Source organism: Pelodiscus sinensis, chromosome 16 (assembly GCF_052426305.1).
Source record: "Pelodiscus sinensis isolate ZL-2025 chromosome 16, ASM5242630v1, whole genome shotgun sequence".
Classification (NCBI taxonomy): Eukaryota; Metazoa; Chordata; order Testudines; family Trionychidae; genus Pelodiscus; species Pelodiscus sinensis.
This window is the reverse complement of record NC_143067.1, coordinates 7,322,869-7,344,209: the sequence shown is the minus strand read 5'-3', so window position 1 is coordinate 7,344,209 and position 21,341 is coordinate 7,322,869. Positions and strand designations below refer to the sequence as shown.

The 21,341-nt window shown below is 46.9% G+C and overlaps 2 protein-coding genes across 3 annotated transcripts in view; one reads left to right on the top strand and one right to left on the bottom strand.

Moving 5' to 3' along the window:
- Positions 1–6,443: 6,443 nt before the first annotated feature.
- Positions 6,444–15,167, bottom strand: RPS14 (ribosomal protein S14). Its single transcript, XM_075900559.2, has 5 exons — positions 15,027–15,167; positions 10,634–10,784; positions 8,973–9,134; positions 7,930–8,006; positions 6,444–6,555 (listed from the first exon to the last, which is right to left on the bottom strand). Exons 2-5 carry the CDS (start codon positions 10,780–10,782, stop codon positions 6,488–6,490), a joined length of 456 nt encoding a protein of 151 aa, XP_075756674.1. The 5' UTR covers positions 10,783–10,784; positions 15,027–15,167; the 3' UTR covers positions 6,444–6,487.
- Positions 15,083–21,341, top strand: part of NDST1 (N-deacetylase and N-sulfotransferase 1) — a 97,651-nt gene continuing 91,392 nt past the window's right edge. The window contains exon 1 of one of the 2 annotated variants that reach the window (XM_075900554.2): positions 15,083–15,186. The gene's annotated coding sequence lies outside the window, so the exon portion shown is untranslated. The remainder of the gene's footprint in view (positions 15,187–21,341) is intronic. The other variant, XM_075900553.2, reaches the window with a different exon arrangement.

Here is a 21,341-nt window from a genome sequence, read left to right as displayed (position 1 = left end):
ATGTAACCTTTTGGATAACTAATAAGCTCATGCTTGTTGGTTACCTGTTTAAAAAGCCATATTCTTACATCCCTACCCCAAACCAAATGGGAAAAGATGGGTCCCGAGCCCTTTGGCAAATCTGGCCTGTAGCAAGAAATAATTAGATGGATTTGTCTGTAAAGATTTGGTTTGGTTGGGGTCCAATGCTACAGATTCTTTCTTACAAGGATAAGTACTCCAGACACCAGATTTTCCCCAGAAGCAAGCAGGGCTGGTTGCAGGAGTATGGATTATTTATTTAAGCCAGTCTTTGTAGTACTGGATCCTAAATAATCCGTATTTATAAGCTGTGTTTTATGCTCAAGCAAAATGGTATTTTCTATCCACTCTGTAACACACCAAGCTATGGCAATACATCTAGTGCCTGGGTTCGACTTTGAGGTATGGAACAGTAAGATTCACATACTGGCATTTATTCAGGGATTATACATTCTGATATGAATAACTGGAGCATTTCAGCGTTCTAGCCATTTCTGAGGTTTTAGGAAATTAAATCAGAACATTACAGTTAGGTTACTTATGAGATTTCAGCGACATGAAAGCCAAGACTTTTCTACTTTATAATCCTCTCAGAACTCATTCTGTGGCACATCAAACATGGAGAAGGAGCTGCACGCTGCAGCGCTCCGATCAAAATCCAACCTTCCCCAGCATTTGGGGCAAATGGATTTTGCAGGTTGGTTCAGGCAGGTCCCTAACTTTAAGGCATAAGAAGAAATCATCCCATGTCAGTGTGTGCACAGAGGACCAGCTGCTGTCGGAGCAGTTACTCTGAGCATTTAAGATCTCCATTACACTGTTGCATTGACGGTTTTGTTTCATGTACAGATGATAATATTTTGCACGTCTACACCACCTGTCATCCGACGAGCTCAACTCATCGTCATTACTAAACACATTCATACAACACCCAGTAGAGAGCACTTTACGTGGCTTGAAGAAGATCTTTACACTTCCCCCAAAAAAGTGGCAAAAACCTTGAACTCCCTGGCTGTTGGGAACTTTGAGACAAAAGGGCACAGAGAAATCTAGCCAGGCAGCTAGGGGCCCAAGATTTCATAGTTTAATCAGTCTGGGCGAAACCATGTATCCAGAAACTCTGGGTGAGGCCAGGGTTAATTCCAGCAGGAATGAACATTAAAGCACTTGACACCTTAGCTTTCCTGAGGGGGAAGGACAGCCGGTAGGGATTCAGTCCACCCCTGACTGAAACCAAAAGGTGCAACTTTAGACAGCAGGTACTGAGTACGGGAAAGAGGGCTTGGGAGCAAAGGCAGAGCGCACAGAGAGCTGCTGAAGCAAGAATGGCCAGTAATGACAACTGGACCTGGGGGAGAGGCGGAACCGCTGGATGAAGGGCTGTGTGGGATAGGGGTGCATTTTATGCGTCTTCCTCAGAGAGAAACATTCTTCCTCTTCGGCAACTTGAACGGTATCTCCTGCCAAGGCTGCGTTTGGAATGGTGTCCAATTGAAATCACAGGGGGAATTCAGGGAGGCAGGCCCATGGAGGTAACATCTTTACTCCCAATTTATGCCTCTTCCCAACAGTCTCACCCTCAGATCCACTCCAGAGCGCCCATGACATGGTGAGAGGAAGTTTGCCATCTACTCTCTGAGGCTGCTTAGCTCGTAAAAGCAGACAAGCTAGATGGGGCTATTGCTATATCCGGAGTTAGAGCCCACGCGTTCTCCAGAGCTTCCTTCAGGCTGGCTAGTCGCCTCCCTTCTCAATGGCAGGTGCCTCTGATCGCTGCTGACAGGACCAGCCAGGCGAGGCTCACCCTCCCTCAGTCATGGGTGGCCTTGTCCACTGAATACCATGCCAGCAGCACCAAGGACTAGCTAGCCAACTAGAAGCAGCCCCCATTTCTGTGCATCTTTGACACAAAAACAGGAACTCCCCCAGGTCTCGGTTCTTCTTCCCCCTTCCTTACTTCTGCTTTCTGGGGAAGTAAGAGCTCTGGGGTTTCCATTGGTCTGCGGCAGGCGGAGCCAAAAGGACACTCTGGTTTCATTGGAAAATGAAAGCTGGCAACAGCACTGTTCAGAGAAGTGCTGCGTGAGCGCAACAGGCCAGGCCGTGAACAGAATTCTCCGTCCCACTGCCATAGAGTCCCGGCACGAGTGGGTACGTTACAACAGCAGAGGAGGGTTGTTCACACCGGAGGGCATCTGGCCGGCGAGATGCAACAGCTACAGGCTGACATGTGGCAGATGAGATGTTCAGTCTCTCTTGTTGCAGACACAGTAACAAGTGCTCCTAGGCCACTGGGCCCTATGCTCAGTCACAAGGCTTTGCTGAGCAGGCCAAATCCCAATGTCTTTTCTGAAGATTAATAAACCAAATCCCTGAGTGCTTGGCTCAGACCGACACAAGAAAGTGAACGAGCATTTTGACTGAGCCAGAACCAAGACAGGCCCTTGCTGTTGTCCCCTCATTTAGCTGTAGCCTGAGAGTTCTGGAGAATAAATTGTCTTCTCGGTACCTGCTTGCCTGGGGATTTGAGTGATCCACAACAAGACGGGTAAGATGCGGCTGCCCTGCAGCACTCCCATTTACCGTCAGTAACGAGAAGTGGAATAAAAAGCCAGCTCCCTTTTCTGGATGTGCAGCGACTGCCACAGAGGGTGAATGTTTTCAGCTGAGCTACCGCCCCCACCTTCAAGGAGATGTGCCTGCTGGTAGCTAAGTCATGGCTGGCTTGACATGCCACTAACTCCACAGGTCTAAACTACACCCGTCTGCTACCTCCAAAATCCAGCGCATTCCGCTCCGGGATTGAGTCCCTTTGAAATCTTTCCCACAGGTCGCTCAAGGAAAAACGAGGAAGATTATGAACACGCTGCATTTAACCCCTGGGTGCCAGACACTGCACTAAACAGCACACCCTGCCCCAAGACACCTGGGTGGAAGCTACTATGGCTTCCCAAGTCAATACATGCATGTGACTTAATGGCTTTCATGCCTTTGTTTCACCAGTTGTCAAATGGCAACAGTAACCAATCCTTTGAAGAAGTGGGTTTTACCCATGAAAGCTCATAATACCATCTATGTGTTTTGTTAGTCTTTAAGGTGGTACTAGACCAGTGGTTTCCAAACTTTTCGGCATCACGCCCTCTTTTTGATTTTAGAGAAACCCTCATGCCCCCACCCCCAAAATAACAGCAAAACTTGTTGAGGAAAAAAAAGGAACTGACCGGGGACAAAAAACAAAAATAGCAGCAAAACTTGGGAGGGGACGATTGACAGGGGGCGGGGACTGGGTCGCTTTGCGCCTCCCCCCGGAATTTCTTCACGCCCCCCCCCCCCAGTTTGGGAACCCATATGCTAGACTATTTGTTGTTTTTAAGTTTCACCTTTCTGAGTAACTCTGCAATAACATCCGTGTGTACGTGCACAGAATTATTCATTTGAAACAAACTGCCATACCTGGTCAGACACATTTGTGTAACTCCAAAAGTCTGTGCATCCAAACTAAAAGTACATTAAAAAACCCATACAGCTTTCGAAGTAGAATTAATGGGCGCGCAGAGTGACTGCAGAATCCTAGTTCTTAACCATGCCTTCACTAGACACTTCATATAACCACGAGTCCAAAATAATAGTAGTACTTTATCAGCTAGGAACAGTTTCTAAGCCACTGGCGCATGGAGCTGATGAAAAAAGGGGGAGGAGGGAGAAATTTGCACAACGAAATTCAGAACAGCTGCATGTCATACATATTTAAATTCCAAAGCCAAGCATCCATCTGTCCCGATGTACGTGTGTGGGATTGTTCCCCCCCCCCCCCAGAAGGGAATGTTAAGTCACTGTCTAATGTGGAGAAGCCAATAAACTGTCTAACATCAGTAAGAGGAGCAAGCTTAGGCGGTTTAGAACTATGGACTGGTTCACACTTTCTTCCCTTTCACTGAGTCAAGACACCCGGAGCTCTGAACTTCCTCTGGGCGCATCTACTGCTCCGTTCCCTCTGAACATCCCTCAGGCTGGTAACTTCTGACATCAGGCCATGCCTCATTTCTCACTGGTTGGAACAGCATCAATGTTCAGCTTCATTCTTTGGCTGGTTCCCAACAGCAGAATTCAGAGCAGTTTTATCAACTTCAAATGCTGCTAATTAGTCATTGCTCCTACAAATAAACCTCAAAAAGGAACAGGGCAAAAGCTTGATTTCTAAAAGCATTTCAGTGTGACAATAATACATACAAAGCTACAAATGAGATTGTTTGGCCTGTCGGGGAGATGTTAGCATCGATACAGGTAGGGGAAGTTTTATGCAAAGGGGAATTCCAAGATGAGCTATTAAAGTAGCAATCCACAAGAATGCTTGACTAGATAAAGTGGCGCCGTAAGCAGATAATTCCCAAAGCAGTCAGGACAAAGGGTCTGCAAGCTGCAGAGCTAGGGATGGTTTTGGACAAAGGCTCATCACAAATATAAAACCCAGCTGTGACTTCAGTTCTACGCATCTCTCACCCCACATTTAAATCTCAGTCCCTGCAGTGTATGGAGAGACGCATTGAGTGGGAGCCGACACAGGGAACCACAGCAGGCAGCATGGGGGTGGGATGCCGGTGCAGATTTAGAACCAGGCTTTATCAACTAGTTGGAAATGGGATTCAGTCTGAGAACTGGATAAAATTTCTGTCCACTTGCAGCCAAAGGGCCCTCTCCAGTATCTGAGGAAGGGCGAGAGGCCAAAGACAAAGCTCCTTACAGGAGACCGTTGCTTTAAAAGCCAAAGCTGGCAAAGGCATGTGGGAAAGTAGCTCCATCTTTCTTTGTTCATTCTCAAAGCTAACGATTCAAAGGCAGGGCCAGGCCATGGCCAGGGTTCCACACGAGACCACAACACTCCATTCCCAAAACCGTGTCTCCAATATGTAGGGCAGGGGGTGGGCAACTTGTGGCCCCCGGGCTGCATGCAGCCCATCCAGGTTCTACATGTGTAGACCTTTTGTTTCCCGTTCCCCTGCTCAGCATTGCCAGATGCCACTGGCTTCCCTCCACATCCATTTTTTTCCCCCATCGGTACACACGTAAAGCAATACACGGGCAGAGCAAAGGCACGTGAAGTGAGGTGGGTGCTGATTGCACACAACACTGACTGTGAGAGCTGTGTGCTCCCTCTGCAGCCAATCAAAGCACTGCATGCAAGCAGTGAGCAAAACTGCCCTACCCCAGACCGTCTTGGTTATAATCTTGCAGCCCATGGAAATGGAGGAGGGTCACACGGCTCACTCACTCGCCTAGTATGCAAATCACTGATGTAGAGATTCACTGTGTGTAACAGGAGTCTCGGCCACTTAAGTTACCGTGAGTTTGCTGCATAATGATGCTCCAATGTAAGCTTTCAACTAAACACTTACAAACAGACCCCTTTATTTGAATGGAGACATTGAGTCTCAAGCCCAATACTTTACAGTATACTGTATACAATATGTACAATAAAAAGGGCTAAGAACACTTTATAATACAGTATATTATGTATACAGTGTATATATCTATATCTATATATATAACCAGCTTATAGTACCTCCTGATAGTCCGGCATATCTGATAGTCCGGCACCACCTAGGTCCCATAGGTTCCGGATTATTGGAAGTCTACTGTATTGAAAGCTGTAACCGCCTCTTAGGGACCAAAACCTTCCAACTGTCATATCAACAGGTCTAATCCACTAGGTGGCATGCTTGGGGCAGCATAAAATGAATGTGATTTCAAAAGGAAGGCTATTATACTGGGAGCGGGGGCAAGAATTCAAGGCTGCCTACTAGGGTTCCTGCGTTATAAGACACTAGATTTACCCAGCATTGCTCGGGCCCTTAACTCAATTTTAGTTTTTTGGAATAACATGTCCATGCTTCATTTAAATCATTGCTCTGGGGCGAGGCTGGGGATCCAGGCTCCCCAGGGAGAGAGGACTATACTCCAGCCCCCTCACAGCAGCAGCTTAGGGGCTGGTGAAAAGCACCTCTCCATGGCTGCCACAGCACAGGTGGCGCATACATTCTATACGATCCTGACAGGAATCAGCGAAGGGTAAATAGTTCAGCAGGGAGCACATCATCACGAGGAAGAGAGAATTTTTCTTTGAAATGTCACTGGAAATATAACATGCTACGGAACGTCTGGTGGGACCGCTTTTAAACTGCTCTAGCAGTTTATACACAGACATGGCACCCCTAGTGTAGCTGTGTGAACAGGAGTCCTACAACATAAACAAGAAACCTATCTTCAGAGATCAAGCTATTTGAGTATGTAATTCAGACTTCTAAACATTTCCATGAAAACAAGGCATTACAGCCCCCGGGCGTTCAAATGACAGCCAAAGGACACACAGGACGCTAGCCCTTTGATCATAGCTCGTGTTAAGAGAACACAAATGACAAGAGACATTTCTTTTGAGAGGTTTAATGACGAAACAAAATCCAGCCACTGTTTACAGACGACGACCACGGCGACCTCCCTTTCTGCGAGTGCTGTCGGAGGGGATGGGGGTCACATCCTCTGTGGAAAGAAAGTTGCACATTATCATTCATGATTGCGGGTTGCTTCAAATAACTTTCCAGGACACAGAAAGTGGACTCACCAACCCTTAGATAAATGAACCATCCACGTCCCTGCACTCCCCAGACCTCAGCAGCGATTCACAGCATTGGTTTTGCATGCTAACGATTTATCCTCACACAATGACTAATAAGGCAAAGTAACTTTTTTTACTCTGCTTTGCACGTGCAAAGGGCATTGGAATGCCAAATCAACATCTACTTCCCCGTGGCCAACTTTCCACACCTGCAACCCCAGTCTCTCTTGCAAGAAAGGACAGCCCCCCGAATTCTTCCCAGGAAGAGGCCCAAGAAGCGATGTGCAGGAGGTACAATGTTTCACTTGCTCACTGATGAGTCTGCACATTTGTAGCATTTAGAATATGGAAAATCCACACTGAAATGGAGCATCACAAGAAAGCGACAGTCTGCAGGTCACATGACTTCCACAGCAGCAACAGCCAGCCACTGCTATAGGAGCCTGATGTACACTATAGCTCTGCCACGGGTTCTCTGAACACCGCAAAGGCATTTTTGGCAGCAGCTTTTGGGACTTTCACTCCAGTCAACCATGGTCAGTGAGCTTCCAGCTACTGCAAAGAGTCAGTCACTCGAAACCACAGGCCCACATTACCTTGCTACACAAGTGCAGCCTAGCAGACATAACCTGTGATTAGTTATCAACTCTTAGCCCATACCCAGAGATCATGCCACTTGCTGTTGAATTCATATTCAATTCAAAAGTGCCCCAGTCCCTCAAGGCATTTACACATCAAATAAAAAAAACTCAGCACCCGCAGGCTGAGCACAAGTGACCAGGTGGGTTGCAACATGTCTGATGGACCCAAAAGAGAATAAATCGCAGACTTGGCCATTATGTAACTCAGAGTATTTAACAATGGATGCATCTTTTTGGTGACAGGACTTTAGAACCAAGGAACAGACTCAGGGGAGGAAAAGGAGCAGAGAGGAGGGGTGGGGAGAGATGCTCAGGGAAAGAGCCAGTGTGGCTGCAGAGCCCTGTAGATGGGGGCAGGGAGTACAGCCCAGGAGCTGTGGGGCTGCGCTCTTGAACCCAGAGCTCTGCAGCCTCCCTGCCTCTCCTCCCCAAGCACCTACCTTATCCCCATTTGGTCAATGCCAGCCCCTCTGCTGCCAATGGGAGTGGAGTCCCACAGCTGGTGGCAACAGAGGGCCTGGCACTGATGTGCCCTGGTCCAACGGATTCCTTGGTTCAGGATCAGTCAGGTCCCAAGAGCATCGGACCAGGGAGGTACAACCTGCACTAATTTCTCATTTTTTAACCTAAAATAGCCCATATGCCTCCCACACTTACCAATACGTCCAATCTTCATTCCAGAACGAGCCAGGGCTCTGAGGGCTGACTGGGCACCAGGTCCAGGAGTCTTGGTCCTGGAAATAATAAAACAGGCAACAGATCAGGTCAGAGAAGTGTTCACCAACCAGCCGAATACACACAGTTCACAAGGAAACAATCAAGCAGAGTATTAAGATTCCAAGTCACGCAGCTTAAGTCATTTTACCCTTTATCCAGAATTTGAGAATTCCTTATGCCCCCTTTTTCGTCTCATCTATAGGGCAAGAACAGTAACAGTTGGCAGAATATACGGAAATGCAATTCTCAATTTCCATGGTAGCTGACCCCTGACAAATGGGGCAGAAAAGATGTTAATGTTGAAGATCAACCATGATCTTTCCTGTCAAGTGATTCCCTTCCAAAAACAACATGAAACAAGAGTCCCATAAGTTTGCTCAAAAAATTAGGGAGATCTGTTTTTTTCCCTAAAACAGATTCCTGTAGCCCAATTATGCCAGGTATTCATCTAATTATAAATGGATTCACAAGGTAATGTCATTACTATGCAGAATGAAGATTACCATCCCAACCAAATGAATCCTTAACATATCAATTAAAACACAGCCCATTATAGGAACGATTCCTTCAGATGAGAGCCAAACTGAACAATGCTAGCCATGGGTCAGTAGAACTGGGCTGTCACTTGTTTGACAAACTGAGAATGTACACCTTTAAACAGAGTTGTCATTGCTAACAGAATAAGCCCCCATCTGCGCCACACACACACTTTGCAGAAATGCATGGAAAAAATGCTAGAGCGTATCTGAGATACAAGTTCTCTCACTGCTGCACTCAATAGCACTGTTGTAGAAGAACAGCTGCTCGTATTAAAACTGTGACAGCAAAAAGAGATTGTACAATTTTGTGAAAGCTGCAAGACTTGATTTCACTCTGGGCCACCTGATGAGCATACTCTGGCATTCTGTCACCAGCACAACACAAGCTCTACCTCACAGCTACACGACTTTCATGTATGTCACAGCAGAGCCTGCCATACGCACCTATTTCCACCTGTAGCTCGCAGCTTGATGTGAAGGGCAGTGATGCCCAGCTCCTTGCACCTCTGGGCAACATCCTGGGCTGCCAACATAGCAGCATAAGGCGAAGACTCATCTCTGTCAGCCTTCACCTTCATACCGCCAGTCACTCGGCAGATGGTCTCCCTGAAAAGAAAATACACCTCTTTGTCCATGGCCAAAAGCAATACTCCGGCAAGAGCCTGAGCACAACCTGCAGGTCTTACAGAAGCAGGCAATTCAAAACGCAATATAATTTCATTTTATATAGTCACCGGTTCATCATAATAGGAATGTGAACAGGTAACCGGTTACCTGTTAAGCATCACTTTTAACCTTCCCCCACCCGCCCACAGCGCAGGGGCCACTTCAGCACTCCTCACTCTCATTTAATCAGCTAACTAGTTAAACATAACATTTAACTGATTAGTTAAAATGGATTTTACATTCCCTCGTTCATAAATTGCCACGTGACAACCATGGATATGAATCTGTCTTACTTTCTCTGAAGTCACTTCTGAAGGAAGCATGGCGCTTTTGACACACAGATGTTGCACTGGTTTAATGTATACATTACTAATAGGGTTTATTAAACAGAGGCACAACACGGTGCAGACATCTGTGTTTAACCAGTACTTTATACTGATTTATCATGTTCCTAATTGACTTATAAGCCAAAATAAGCATCTCCACAGAGCCTTTAACACAGGTTTAACCTGCCATACAGCTATTGCACACTAAATAAATCAGTTTAAAAATCACACGTGGCCACACAAGTGTCAATTAAAAACCCTGTTACAGACCTTTTGTATTGTCACCTGATCATCAAAATAAATTTATAGATTAACTGATGTTAAGACCACAAGGGGATCACACAATCACCTACTCTGACCTCCCGAATAACACAGGCCATACAATTTTGAGCATCTTGTGGCTGAACTAGATTATAGCTTTTAGAAAGATCTTTCTTGGTATGACAGATATTGTCAATCTGTTTACAATTATCTTTTTTGTACAACAGCAATACTAACTCCCCCTTCTGTAAACACTTATTTCAACACGCACTGTATGTCTGGACATTTTACATGACAGTATGCCCATGTGTTTTGTAAGCAGCCGCATTATAAGTGACAGGTATACATCTCCTTGACTCCTTTTAATACCAGACTGCTATCTGCTTGGAAGATTAGGGTGCAAAGCCCCGCACAGTTCAGTTCAAGTGCAACTTATATCAACATAGCTTAAGCGGATTCCTTGCCTCCTTAAGCTCCATTGAAATAAGCCACTACAACCAAAATAAGGGTTTCTATACAGGTCTTTTTTCTTAACTACAAAAAATGTTTAAGTAATTTCAATTAAACCAGAGCAGCCTTGTCCCGTAGCCAACACCTAGAAGAGTGAGTTAGACAGCAATGCAGTAAGTTTAAAAGGTGAACATATATGAAACCCATATACACATAGATGGGGCACTGACTTTATCCCTACATTACAATCAGGATAAAGGTGAGTGTGAACAAGAGTTACTGACCCAAAATAGCTGTTACTCATGCACAATTTCAATTTTACAAACTTGTGAGGAGGACACCAGAGAATGTAAGTACTACAAAGCCTATATGGCATTAATGTCACCAACACTCAGTACTCACTTGCCAGAAAGATCAGTTACATGGACAAAAGTGTCATTGAAGGAAGCGAAGATATGGCAGACACCAAACACGTTTTCTCCTTCGGCAACCTGAGGTCCCAAGCTGATGACCTGCTCTTCCTTCTTCTCCTTACCCTTACGTGGTGCCATTTCTGAGAAGAAATTAAGGGCATGAGTGAGGGGAAATGAATTACAGGGGAGCATGCAGAGATACTGTTATGAACAGAAGGCATAAAGATTCCCCCCATCACAGGAATTGCACAGCAGCCATTAGGGATATGCTGCCTCTATCAGAAAGAGGCAGTGGGGGAATGGGGGTACTTCAAAGTGGCAGGGCCACTTGAAACGCTGCCGCTTTGAAACGCCCTGTGCAGCCCAGGGCCATCTGGGGACTGCCCCACTGACTCGAGGCTCCATGCGGCGCTGCTGCTTTGAAACGCTGCATGGAGCCCAGGATCAGTAGCTGACCCCAGGGTCCAGGCAGTACTTTCATCTTTGAAGTGTAGCAACAGCCCTAGGGAGTCCTTACTTCAAAGCCAGAGGCATCCTATCGACTAGTTGATACAAAACGCACTGACTATTTGATTAGTCAATTAGTCGATATTTAATATCCTTAGCAGTCATACGTGCCTCTGGTCCTTTATATGCTTATGAATAGCAAGTTACTTTGGCATTTAAATCAACGCAACAGGTGTTTTGCAGTTGAACTGGCTACTAAACACTACAAATGAGCCATGCACTTATAATCCATCTAAAGTTTGCAATACAGGATATTCCAAAGACAAGACAGGACCTTTCATCTGTAAAACCACCTCACTTAGCCCTTTGGAAAAATATCAGGCTCACTTTTCACATTTTAGCATATTAAACAACCTGGAGATCAGACTGGCTTTTCCCACCATTGCCACTCAATCACTCTGGCTGGGTCTAGACTGGCATGATTTTGCAGAAATACTTTTAAGTATTTCCACAAAAGCACGTCTAGATTGGCACAGATGCTTTTGAGCAAAAAGTGCTTTTGCGCAAAAGCATCCACGGCCAGTCTAGACGTGAGTTTGCGCAAGAAAGCCCCGATCGCCATTTTAGCCATCGGAGCTTTTTTGCGCAAAACAGTTCTTCCCTGTCTACACTGGCCCTCTGCGCAAGTATTTTTGCGCAAGAGGGCTTTTTCCCGAGTGGGAGCGTGAAAGTATTTCCAAAAGAAGCACTGATTTTGTACATTACAAAGTTAGTGCTCTTGCGCAAATTCAAGCGGCCAGTGTAGACAGCTGGCAAGTTTTTGCGCAAAATCTTGCCAGTCTAGACGCACCCTCTAAGTTTTTAACACCAGCTCCATAAACATCCTCCACTGCATTTCTACAAAAGGCTTAACACGAGAGAAAGCATGGATGGCAACCATGCAGTTAAAAATCACTGTGTGCATAATCAGCCCTCAGTTTGGAGCCAAAAGGAATCCATTCCCAACACTACCTCTGATGTGTTGTCTGACTGGGGGATGGCCCTGCACTTCTCTAGCTTTTCACCTACTATTGCCTATATCTAGACTACACGGCTGTCATGTAAAATAGTTTATTCGGCATAGCCAAAGAAGCGGGGACTTGAATAATCCCCGCTTTATTAAAATAAACATGGCCGCCGCGCTGTGCCGATGATCAGCTGATCCGGCACAGTGCGACAGTCTAGACGCGCGCCGCGGTGGACAAGGGAAGCCTTTGTCAACCGCTTTGGTAAATCTCGTTTCACGAGGCATACCGGAGCGGTCGACAAAGGCTTCCCTTGTCGATCACGGCATGTCTAGACTGCAGCGATGTGCCCGATCAGCTGATCATCGGCACAGCGCAGCGGCCATGTTTATTTTAATGAAGCGGCGATTATTTAAATCCCTGCTTCTTTGACTATGCCGAATAAACTATTTTACATGGCTCTGTCAACGGAGCCATGTAGTCTAGACATAGCCATTGACTCTTGCCTTAGCCTGTAAACTCCTTGGAGCAGGCACTATCTCTTACTGTGTACACAGGAAGTGCACAATGGGGCTTTAATCTGGGAGGAAGCCTTTAGGCCAGCGGTTCCCAACCTCTTCTACATGGGGACCCGTTTTGACAATTCAGGAAGACTTGGTGACCCAGGGCAATTCAAAAAATGTGTGAATGGCTCCTTAAGAGCTACCTGGGGGAGACACCTGGTGACAGTTTTGAAATGTAATGGCGACCCATATTTGGGTCTCAACCCATAGGTTGGGAAACCCTGCTTTAGGCCCTATAATGCAAACAGAATCCCTTTTAGAGGGTCTCAGGCCTGTATGGTATTAATTCTCACAAATTGGTAAGTTAAGATACAGATATCAAAGGGGCAGAGGCCACGTTAGTCTGGATCTGCTAAAGTGACAAGGAGTCCTGTGGCACCTCATAGACTAACAGATTTATTGGAGCATAAGCTTTCGTAGGCAAAGACCCACATGCATCTGACGAAGTGGGTCGTTGGCCATGAAAGCTTATGCACCAATACATGTGTTAGTCTATAAGGTGCCACAGGACTCCATGTCATTAAGACACAGAGATACTTCTGATTTACCTAGAATTAAGAGTCAGAAGCAAAGCCAGATTTAGGGATCCTGATGCCTAGTCCTGTGTTTATCAATAGCATCTCCATTTAAATACAGAACAAGCATAGATGGGTGCAGGAAATTTGTGCTAACAGAAAACTTGCAACTTGTAAGCCTAGGCAACCCAAGTCTCTTTTCTTCCAACATGCTGGCTATGGAAACCTACTAGAGTGAGGTGGTGGCAGGATTCCCTGAATTTTTCAATGTGCATGGACCACATTTCAGATAAACTGTCTCGTGGTCACCTCCTCTCCATTTACAAACAATATCTATAGCTACAACAATTGCTTGTATGTAAAAATAATGTTTAATATTTTGAGCATCTACAAATAAAGACACCACCAGCATTATGTGACTAACAGAGCAATTTTGGAACCTGGGATGTGAGAGATACAGCAGAAAACTCCTTTCACCTTCAATTAGTGTGATGTTCCTCTGCAGATCATTAAGAAGCAGAGCCTTGAAGGCACTGTAAAGAAAACTGGGAGCCAGGTATCCCACCTGACACTAGCCTGATGGGTTAACTTAAGACTAAGCGACTTACCCTTTATGTAGACCCCCTTAGGTCTAAAATTGGTATAAAACTTACATTAACTGGGATTTCTTTAAGATTAACTGAACACAGTAACAACTACTGTCTGTCCCTAACATATTAGAAGAGATTAGGTTAAGAAGGCCAGGTTTGTTCATGGTGTAATCCTATTAACATATGAATTTACAACAGGGACAAATTTGGTGTTAGCTATCTATAATACTAATTTGGCACAAGTATCTGTGCCTAAAGACAATATTTCTGATTTATTTCTCCCCCCCACCATGCACTTAAACAAGAGACGAACATTGTAACTAGGGTTTAGCAGAGCTCATTGCTCAGTGAAGTGTCTAAGTGGCTAACACATTTTGAATTCCCACTAATAAACAAGCCTCAAAGGTGGTAGCTGTCTGTATCTGTATATAAAATAGGGAGTCCTGTGGTACCTTAAAGACTAACAGATTCAAATAAACAAACTTTCATGGAGTCCACTGGCTTTTAGTTTTCACTAATAAAAACATTAACACTACTGTGGCCCTCTCCAAGCCTTCAAGACTCTGAGGATTTCTAATTGTGAAGAGGTGAATGACTGAGGTGCTTGGAAACTTTTGTGTGTAGTAGCACTGAAAAGCATCTGTACCCGGCCATGCACAGACAGTGAACCTCAGCATCGCGGCCTCCTTCGCAGAGACCAGGAAAAGACCCCGCTTCCCTTATCCCACCATCCAAGCCCCAAACGACACCTGGGGCATTTTTCTTGCCGCATCACGCTTTACAGAGACATACCTACGAGCGTCTTCGCTCTAGGAAAGCGCTCCCCTCCCCGCTCCATCCCCACGCCACAGCAGCCCTGCTCCCATCCCTGGCCGGGGGAAGCTGCCCCGGGCCGACAGCGGTTCGGGACCTTGGCCCGGACTCACATGCTGGGCACCAGGAGCGAACAATAAACAAAGCCTCGCACCGGCCCTTGTTAGCCCGGCCCTAAACCGCCCGGCGGCTCGGCCACGCCAGCTCCCCCGCGGCCTAGCGCCCCGCTCCCCAGCCTCCCCTCCAGCCGCCCGGCGGCTCAGTCACTCTAGCGCCCGGCTGCCCCGCGGCCTAGCACCCCGCTCCCTATCCCCCTCGCCCCAGGCGCGGGGCGGCTGATATCGCTCAGGAAAGGCCCCGGCAGGCTGGCTGCAGGCGGCACAGGCCGCAGCGGGGCCCAGCCCGGGAGGATGGAAGCGGATGGCCCCGACCCCAGGCTCGGCCACTTACTTGCACGTCTCCTCGGCCGCCCAGCACCGGAAAGGAAGAGGCAGGGGTCACGAGGGCAGAGGTCACACTCACCCGGAAGTGAAACAGCGACGGAAGGAGGTCACCAGCGCCCACCTCCGCTTCAACCGGCGTCGTTCTGCGTCCAGCCCGCACCGCCGCGGTGAGCGGGGTAATCGGTGGGGGGGGCGCTGAGCGAGGTAACGGTTTATCCCGCGCGCGCGTGTGCCTGAGGCCGCCGGCGGGACCGCCCCAACATGGCGGCGCCCAGGGGACTCGAACGTACCCCGCACAAAGATGGCGGCGCCCTGCTGGCAGGGTCTCTTGCCCCTCACAGCGATGGCGGCGCTCCCATGCCGGATGGGTGCCTGGCTCGAGTACGGCTGCGTGGTGAGCGCTGCGTTGGGTCCCTCTTGGCCCCGCCCCCTGTGTGAGTCCCAACCTGCAGGTGCCTTGTGCATGGCAGGGCATGGTGGCTCTAATGCATGGCAGGCAGGGAGGGGGTCACATTTGCTGGGGGTGGGGGGCAATAAGGGGGAAATCCACATGGCAAATAAGGGACAGCACTGCAGTGCAAGGGATATCTTAGGGAGAGGTGGGGATCCTAAGCCCGGATGCGGCCCCCCCGGCTTGCCTGGATCCGGCCCCCAAAACTCAGGGCTCTCGCCAGCATTGGAGAGCCCACACTGCTGCTCCAGCCCTCCAACCACTATGGGGCTGGTGCACACAAAATCTACTAGACTGGGCCCCCCTGGGCTCTGGTGTGCAAGAGGAATGTGGGGAGTGTTTTCCTCGTCAGACGGGGGCCACAGGGAGGGATTTTTTTCCACGTCTCACTTGTCTCTGGCCCCCGACTGATTTTTCTGTGCGTCAGTGGCCCCCAACCCAAAAAAGGTTCCCCACCTCTGTGCTAGGCTCTGGTGTGTGAGGGGAACATGAGTGTCTTTCGCCTCAGTCAGAGGCCATGGGTTTTTTGGGGGTTCCTCTCACTTGTATGCGGTGCCTGACTGATTTTTCTGTGGGTCAGCAGTCCCTGACCCAAAAAAGTTTCCCCATCTCTGTTTTACCATTAGCATAGTATAAGGCTAGCAGACATGGTTCTGAGCTAAAAGCCAGCTAGCTAAGGCTGTAAAGCAGACTCGTTGTTCCCTCTGTAAACGGTCTCTGTGCCACTAGATGGCACGGTGCACCATCCCCAGCAAGTGTGTGGGTTACAAAAGCATGTATTTTTCTCTGGTGTACACCTCTACTGCCTTCAATTATACAGTGCAATTTGTGTACAGGTAATACACGCACCATGTAGTGGTACTGAGACTACTTACAGAGAGAGAATAAGTTTGCTCTAAGGCCTTAGCTGAGAGCCAACTGGCTTTTAGCTTAAGCTGAAGAGGCTCATGCACTAAGCTCATGTGGTCCCAGGTTTGGTTCCCCGTCAGCATTGCGTATGTTTCAGTTGAATGTTTAAAATGGTGCTTGGTGTCATTTTTAAAATCTAGGACAGCTGGTCGCCCCACACTCTAAGGGACACACAAATGAAGGGTCACTTAACTGAGAGTCAGACGGTTAGCTGTGTTAGTCCGTATCTGCAAAAATGAGGAATCGTGTGGCACCTTAGAGACTAACAGATTTATTTGGGCACAAGCTTTTGTGGGCAAAAGCCTGACCCATGAAAGCTTATGCCCAAATATGTCTGTTAGTTTCTAAGGTGCCACAGGACATCTCATTTTTAAAATAAGAGATGAGTGGTTGCCCTATCCTCATGCATATGTAGCTAATGTAACACCTCCCATATCCACTCACTGTTGGTCATCAGTGGGGAGATCCCAGGACCATGAGTGCTGAAAGCATAGGATCTATACCAGTGTTTCTCAACCAGTGGTATGAGTACTCTTAGGGGTACTCAAGAGAAGTCTGGGGGGTACAACTGAAATTTGGAGAAAACTGAATTTTTGTTTTAAGTTTTATAGCGCTTTATTATTTTGTACTTTTTACACTGAAAAATTTCATCACCCGCCCAGCTACGATTAAGTTTTTTAAACAAATGTGTTGCAATGGTAGAAAAAAAATTGTGTATCTGAAAACTGTAGGTACTGGGGGTACTTATAATTTTTTAAAAGGGGTACTTTATAAAAAGAGGTTGAGAAACACTGATCTACACCACTTGAGTAAAAGTTGGTAGCAGAAGTAGGCTCTTAACTTTTTATGTAGATTAGGCACTAAAAGGGGATATGCAATACGTACTGAGGACTGAGCAAACTCAGAGTTTCCTTCATGTAGCTAGGAGGCACGCCCCTCTTTGGATGTGAAGTTGCTAATTTATAAACTCCTTAAGAATGTCCCTGGGATGTTATACAATTTAATTTTCAGAGAGATCATCCATGGTTCAGTTCATATTATGGAAAAGAATGTAATAGAAAATGCAAACTGTCCTGCAGATTTTTGGAACCAGTCTATAGAACTAAGTAGAGGAGTATATCTCTGCTATGGAAGGGTTCAAAAGCCTACCAAGAGAAACTAATTTTCTGGTCCCTGTTATGAATTTTTAGATTTGCTCATACTGAATTTTATTACAATTTTATAGAACCCTACTGTTTTCATCACTGTTAAATTACATACGAATTTTCCCATCACAGCTGGGGACTTTACGGAGTCTGAGCAGCTAAATGAGTATGAAGAGGAGCGGAAACTATCAATTCAATTGTGCAAGAAACAATGTATATTTAAAAACTTAACTTACATTATTGGTCCAAATTCTAAAGGCTACAGTAATGATACAGTAGAGTTTGGAAAACTTCTAGGGTTGAGAATGGAAGGAGGCATAGAGACTTAGAGCAAAAACTGGTGGAGAAAACAAAGATTATAGTGGGAGTGTAGAAAAAAATACAAGATGCTAGTTGTTGCAGTTACAGAGCTAGCTGCATTTCATCCCCTTTTGGGGGTCTGAATTCTGCAGTTCTCCCATTTTTCGACCAGGCCTGGATTTACTCACCGATATGACTGAGTTCCACAGCTACGGTTATTACCCTCAGGAGTCTGTGAGCAGCAGTAGATATTGTGACCGGACTGAACTTAAAACAGTCCGTACCGAGGCTACTCAACTTTGGAAGTCCCGGGGGCCCCACAATGATACTCACAGCACGGGCCGAGGGCCGCAACTTGTGGTTGCATATACATGCAAATATATGCAAATAGCTTCTTTCACACTGACGGGCATGAATACAAAGATTAAGCCTCAAGCCGCGACCCAAATGTTGTCAGTGAGCGCCTCTCAGGCTCTGTCCACAAGGCTAAGCAGCCAGCACTTCCCACAATGCCCTAGTGCTCTCCGCACCTCTTCCCTGGGGGCTAGAAACACCAACACTCTGTACCCATCTGTTTCAGCCAACCCATTCACTTGCGTCTTTCAATGCTCACCCTTCCTGGGAGATGCTTCACCGTTGTGGAGCGTGTTCCCAGTGGAGGCTATGTTCAAAGGATCCCATCCGTGGGCCGTGTGTTGAGCCCCCGTAAACCCAAACTGCACGGCGGGCCACGTGTTGAGTAGCCCTGGTCTACACATATATCTGTCTGCCCTAAAGCCCTCTGACGCTATGATGGCGAGTCAAGCAGGTCTAGTTACTTAAGACACTCCAGCAGGTGTTGGTCTTAATCTGAACAGCTCCTCACAGCTGTCTGAGCAACTGTCCCCTTTGAGAGGGAGAGGGAGTTTTTCACCACCTAGAGTTTCTTTTGAACCAGTAGTTTCCAGCCTTGGCCCTGCATGGCAAAACAAGCCTTTTAACTTGGCTGGAGCCAGTGGGTAGAATCTTCACAACTGATGTGTCGAGCACTGTCTTTTAACAACCCTGAAGTGTGACCGGGGGTGGCTTATCTCACGCAATTGTTTCACTTTTCGCTTGTTTTTCTTACATCCTTCCTTATTAAACCAAACCAAAATACGCACACATCCCAATGCTCAGGTCACCTACAGCATTTGTAATTTGTTGCAATGACGGCCCTCACCGTTCACACAACCTTCAAGACGATTGTATCAGCGCGAGTGTGCGTTGTGCCCCATCCCGTGCCTGTCTTGCCTCCTCTCCTCTGTAAAACCACCCTTCCATTTTCAATGCACACTCTCCCCTGCTGGGGTCCTGTTTGGTACTAATGGAACGAGAGTCCAACCCTCCTGTCCTGAACTTCCACTTCAGCTTCCTCAGGGATTCCTCCTACCAAATCAATTGGTTCCCAAAGCCTTCTCCTCACTATGGAAAGGCTCCCAAATGGCCCCTCATATACCTCAGCAGGGAGTCCTCCCCTCTCCTTCCCCAGGTCGGGCTGTAGGCAGGCTCTTACTCCAGGGTGCTGTCACTTGTCTGCTCCCAGCTCTCTGAGTCCTGGGAAGTAGAAGGAAAACTTGGCACAGGTCGGAGCTGGTGCTTGGGCCCTCAAAGGTCTAAGATTACTCTGGGATAAAGCACACACACGCACAGGAGTCTGGGTAACTGAGGCTGTCCCAGATACGAAAGAGAGAAAACCAGCGACTACATTTCCAGCCTCCCCCAATCCTTTACCTAAACTCGATTAGATTTTGAGCAGTTGGAGGCGGTGACCATTCAGCCCCTTGAAGAGCTTGTGTCTTCCTTGCGCTCTCTCAGTTGGAAGGTGTCTGTTCCTAAGTCGTCACAGGAGTCCATAGACTAGGACCCCTCCTGCATTGCTCGATGGCCATGGGCCCTCACACAGCATCACCCACAAAGGGAAAAAGCAGCAAAATACTGTTTTGTCATCGGCTGCTAGCTGGGAGATGATGTCTTCTGGTGGGCCTCGGTCCGTGGTGTCTTGATTAATTTTCCTTGAAAACATCAGCCCTGGGAAAGCCGTCGTTGGATCCAATTATTTGTTGCCTCATGGGCAGAATTCCCTGTTAGTTGTGCACTAATGCGGCCGCTCAGAAGAGCTCCAAGTGCCACCCAGCTGATGAGCAATCACCTACAGCTAGGTTTGGGCTTCTACTGTTGGTGCCCATTCGCACATGGCTTGGGGTGCATCAACATTTATTCCACACATGGATGCAATAAATTAGAGGGAACATTGCTTGAGCAGTTCACGGCCCCTTGGGCCCACAAGTATAAATTGGAGCAGCCCTGAGGCTGAGTTTTGGCCATCAGAATGTAGAATGGGGAAGTGTTTTAAAATCACCTCCCCTTCCCACCATACACATTCTTGTGCCAAGTGTGGGAAGTAAGAATCAGGCCAAGAAGCAGATATATTGAAGGACAGATCTGAAATAAGTTAATACACACCTTGATTTAATCTAATTCAAGACTGTTTCACACCTAATTCATCTTTCAGGAGAGCTGGTGGGAGGTGTTTACAACATAAAACAGCCAACCTGCCACTTCCCACTCAGCTGGCAAGAGGCACCTTCATTTTGCATTCATTTTAAGAGAGGTTTAAAAGATACACCAGGTTCTTTCTCCTGTTAGGGTTTCGCTGTGTATTTTGATGAGCCATTTTAAATCTCCCTTAATTTTATGATATATCTTTCATTCAAACTGTCATGGCTCGGCAGCCCAGGATAGATTTAGAAATGAGTGGGAAGTCCTGTTGGATAAGAAATCATTACTTGGCTATTGCTGGCGGGCACCCTTCCAGCTGCTGTTTCTCTGATGAGGCATGTTTACTTTAACATCATCACTGTCATCTTGCATTGCATTCAGATTCTTAGATGAAAACCTTCAAGTGGCAAAGACTGGGGAGGGGACGGGGGATTCTGTCACAGTAAACTGGCAGGTACTAACCCTCTAGGTCTGAGAGAGCGCCGATCGACAGGGTCCATTGCACAAGACTCAAAGTTTCAACCTGGATCAAAGGTCAATTAGAGTTGGTCATGTTATTTATTTAAAAGTGATCTGCAAAGGACATTTAACTGGGTTTAAGCCTCTTTTCATGCCCTTGGGATGAGTAAAAGAGGCATGAAAAGTTGTTTGTACCTGTTGCTTTTTTTATAATAGAAGCTCCAGAAAGCTTCCCTACCATCAAAGTAGCTCTACCCCAGAAGACTTTACGGATAACTGGAGATATCTAGCTAGGTTGATGCTTGTTATCTATATGTTGGCCAACTCTGCAATAATCTTGATACCTAGACAGATAATTCTCCAGTTGTGTGATGATGGAGCTATGAATAAATTCACCGCAGGAGCAGCCCATCCTGAGAAAAGAGAGAGGACAGCCCAGATTGCTAGTCTGAGACTCAAGAAAACTGGGTTCATTTCTCTGCTGCTGGTTCCCTGTATGATCTTGGGCAAGTTGCTTAATTCCTCGCTGCCTCAGTTC

Excerpts from the sequence above, each read along its gene's own strand:
- RPS14 (XM_075900559.2), bottom strand. The coding sequence starts at position 10,782 with ATGGCACCACGTAAGGGTAAGGAGAAGAAGGAAGAGCAGGTCATCAGC. Across the intron at positions 9,135-10,633 it reads GTAACTGATCTTTCTGGCAA|GGAGACCATCTGCCGAGTGA; the intron begins GTGAGTACTGAG and ends TTTTCTTTTCAG. Across the intron at positions 8,007-8,972 it reads CGAGCTACAGGTGGAAATAG|GACCAAGACTCCTGGACCTG; the intron begins GTGCGTATGGCA and ends TATTATTTCCAG.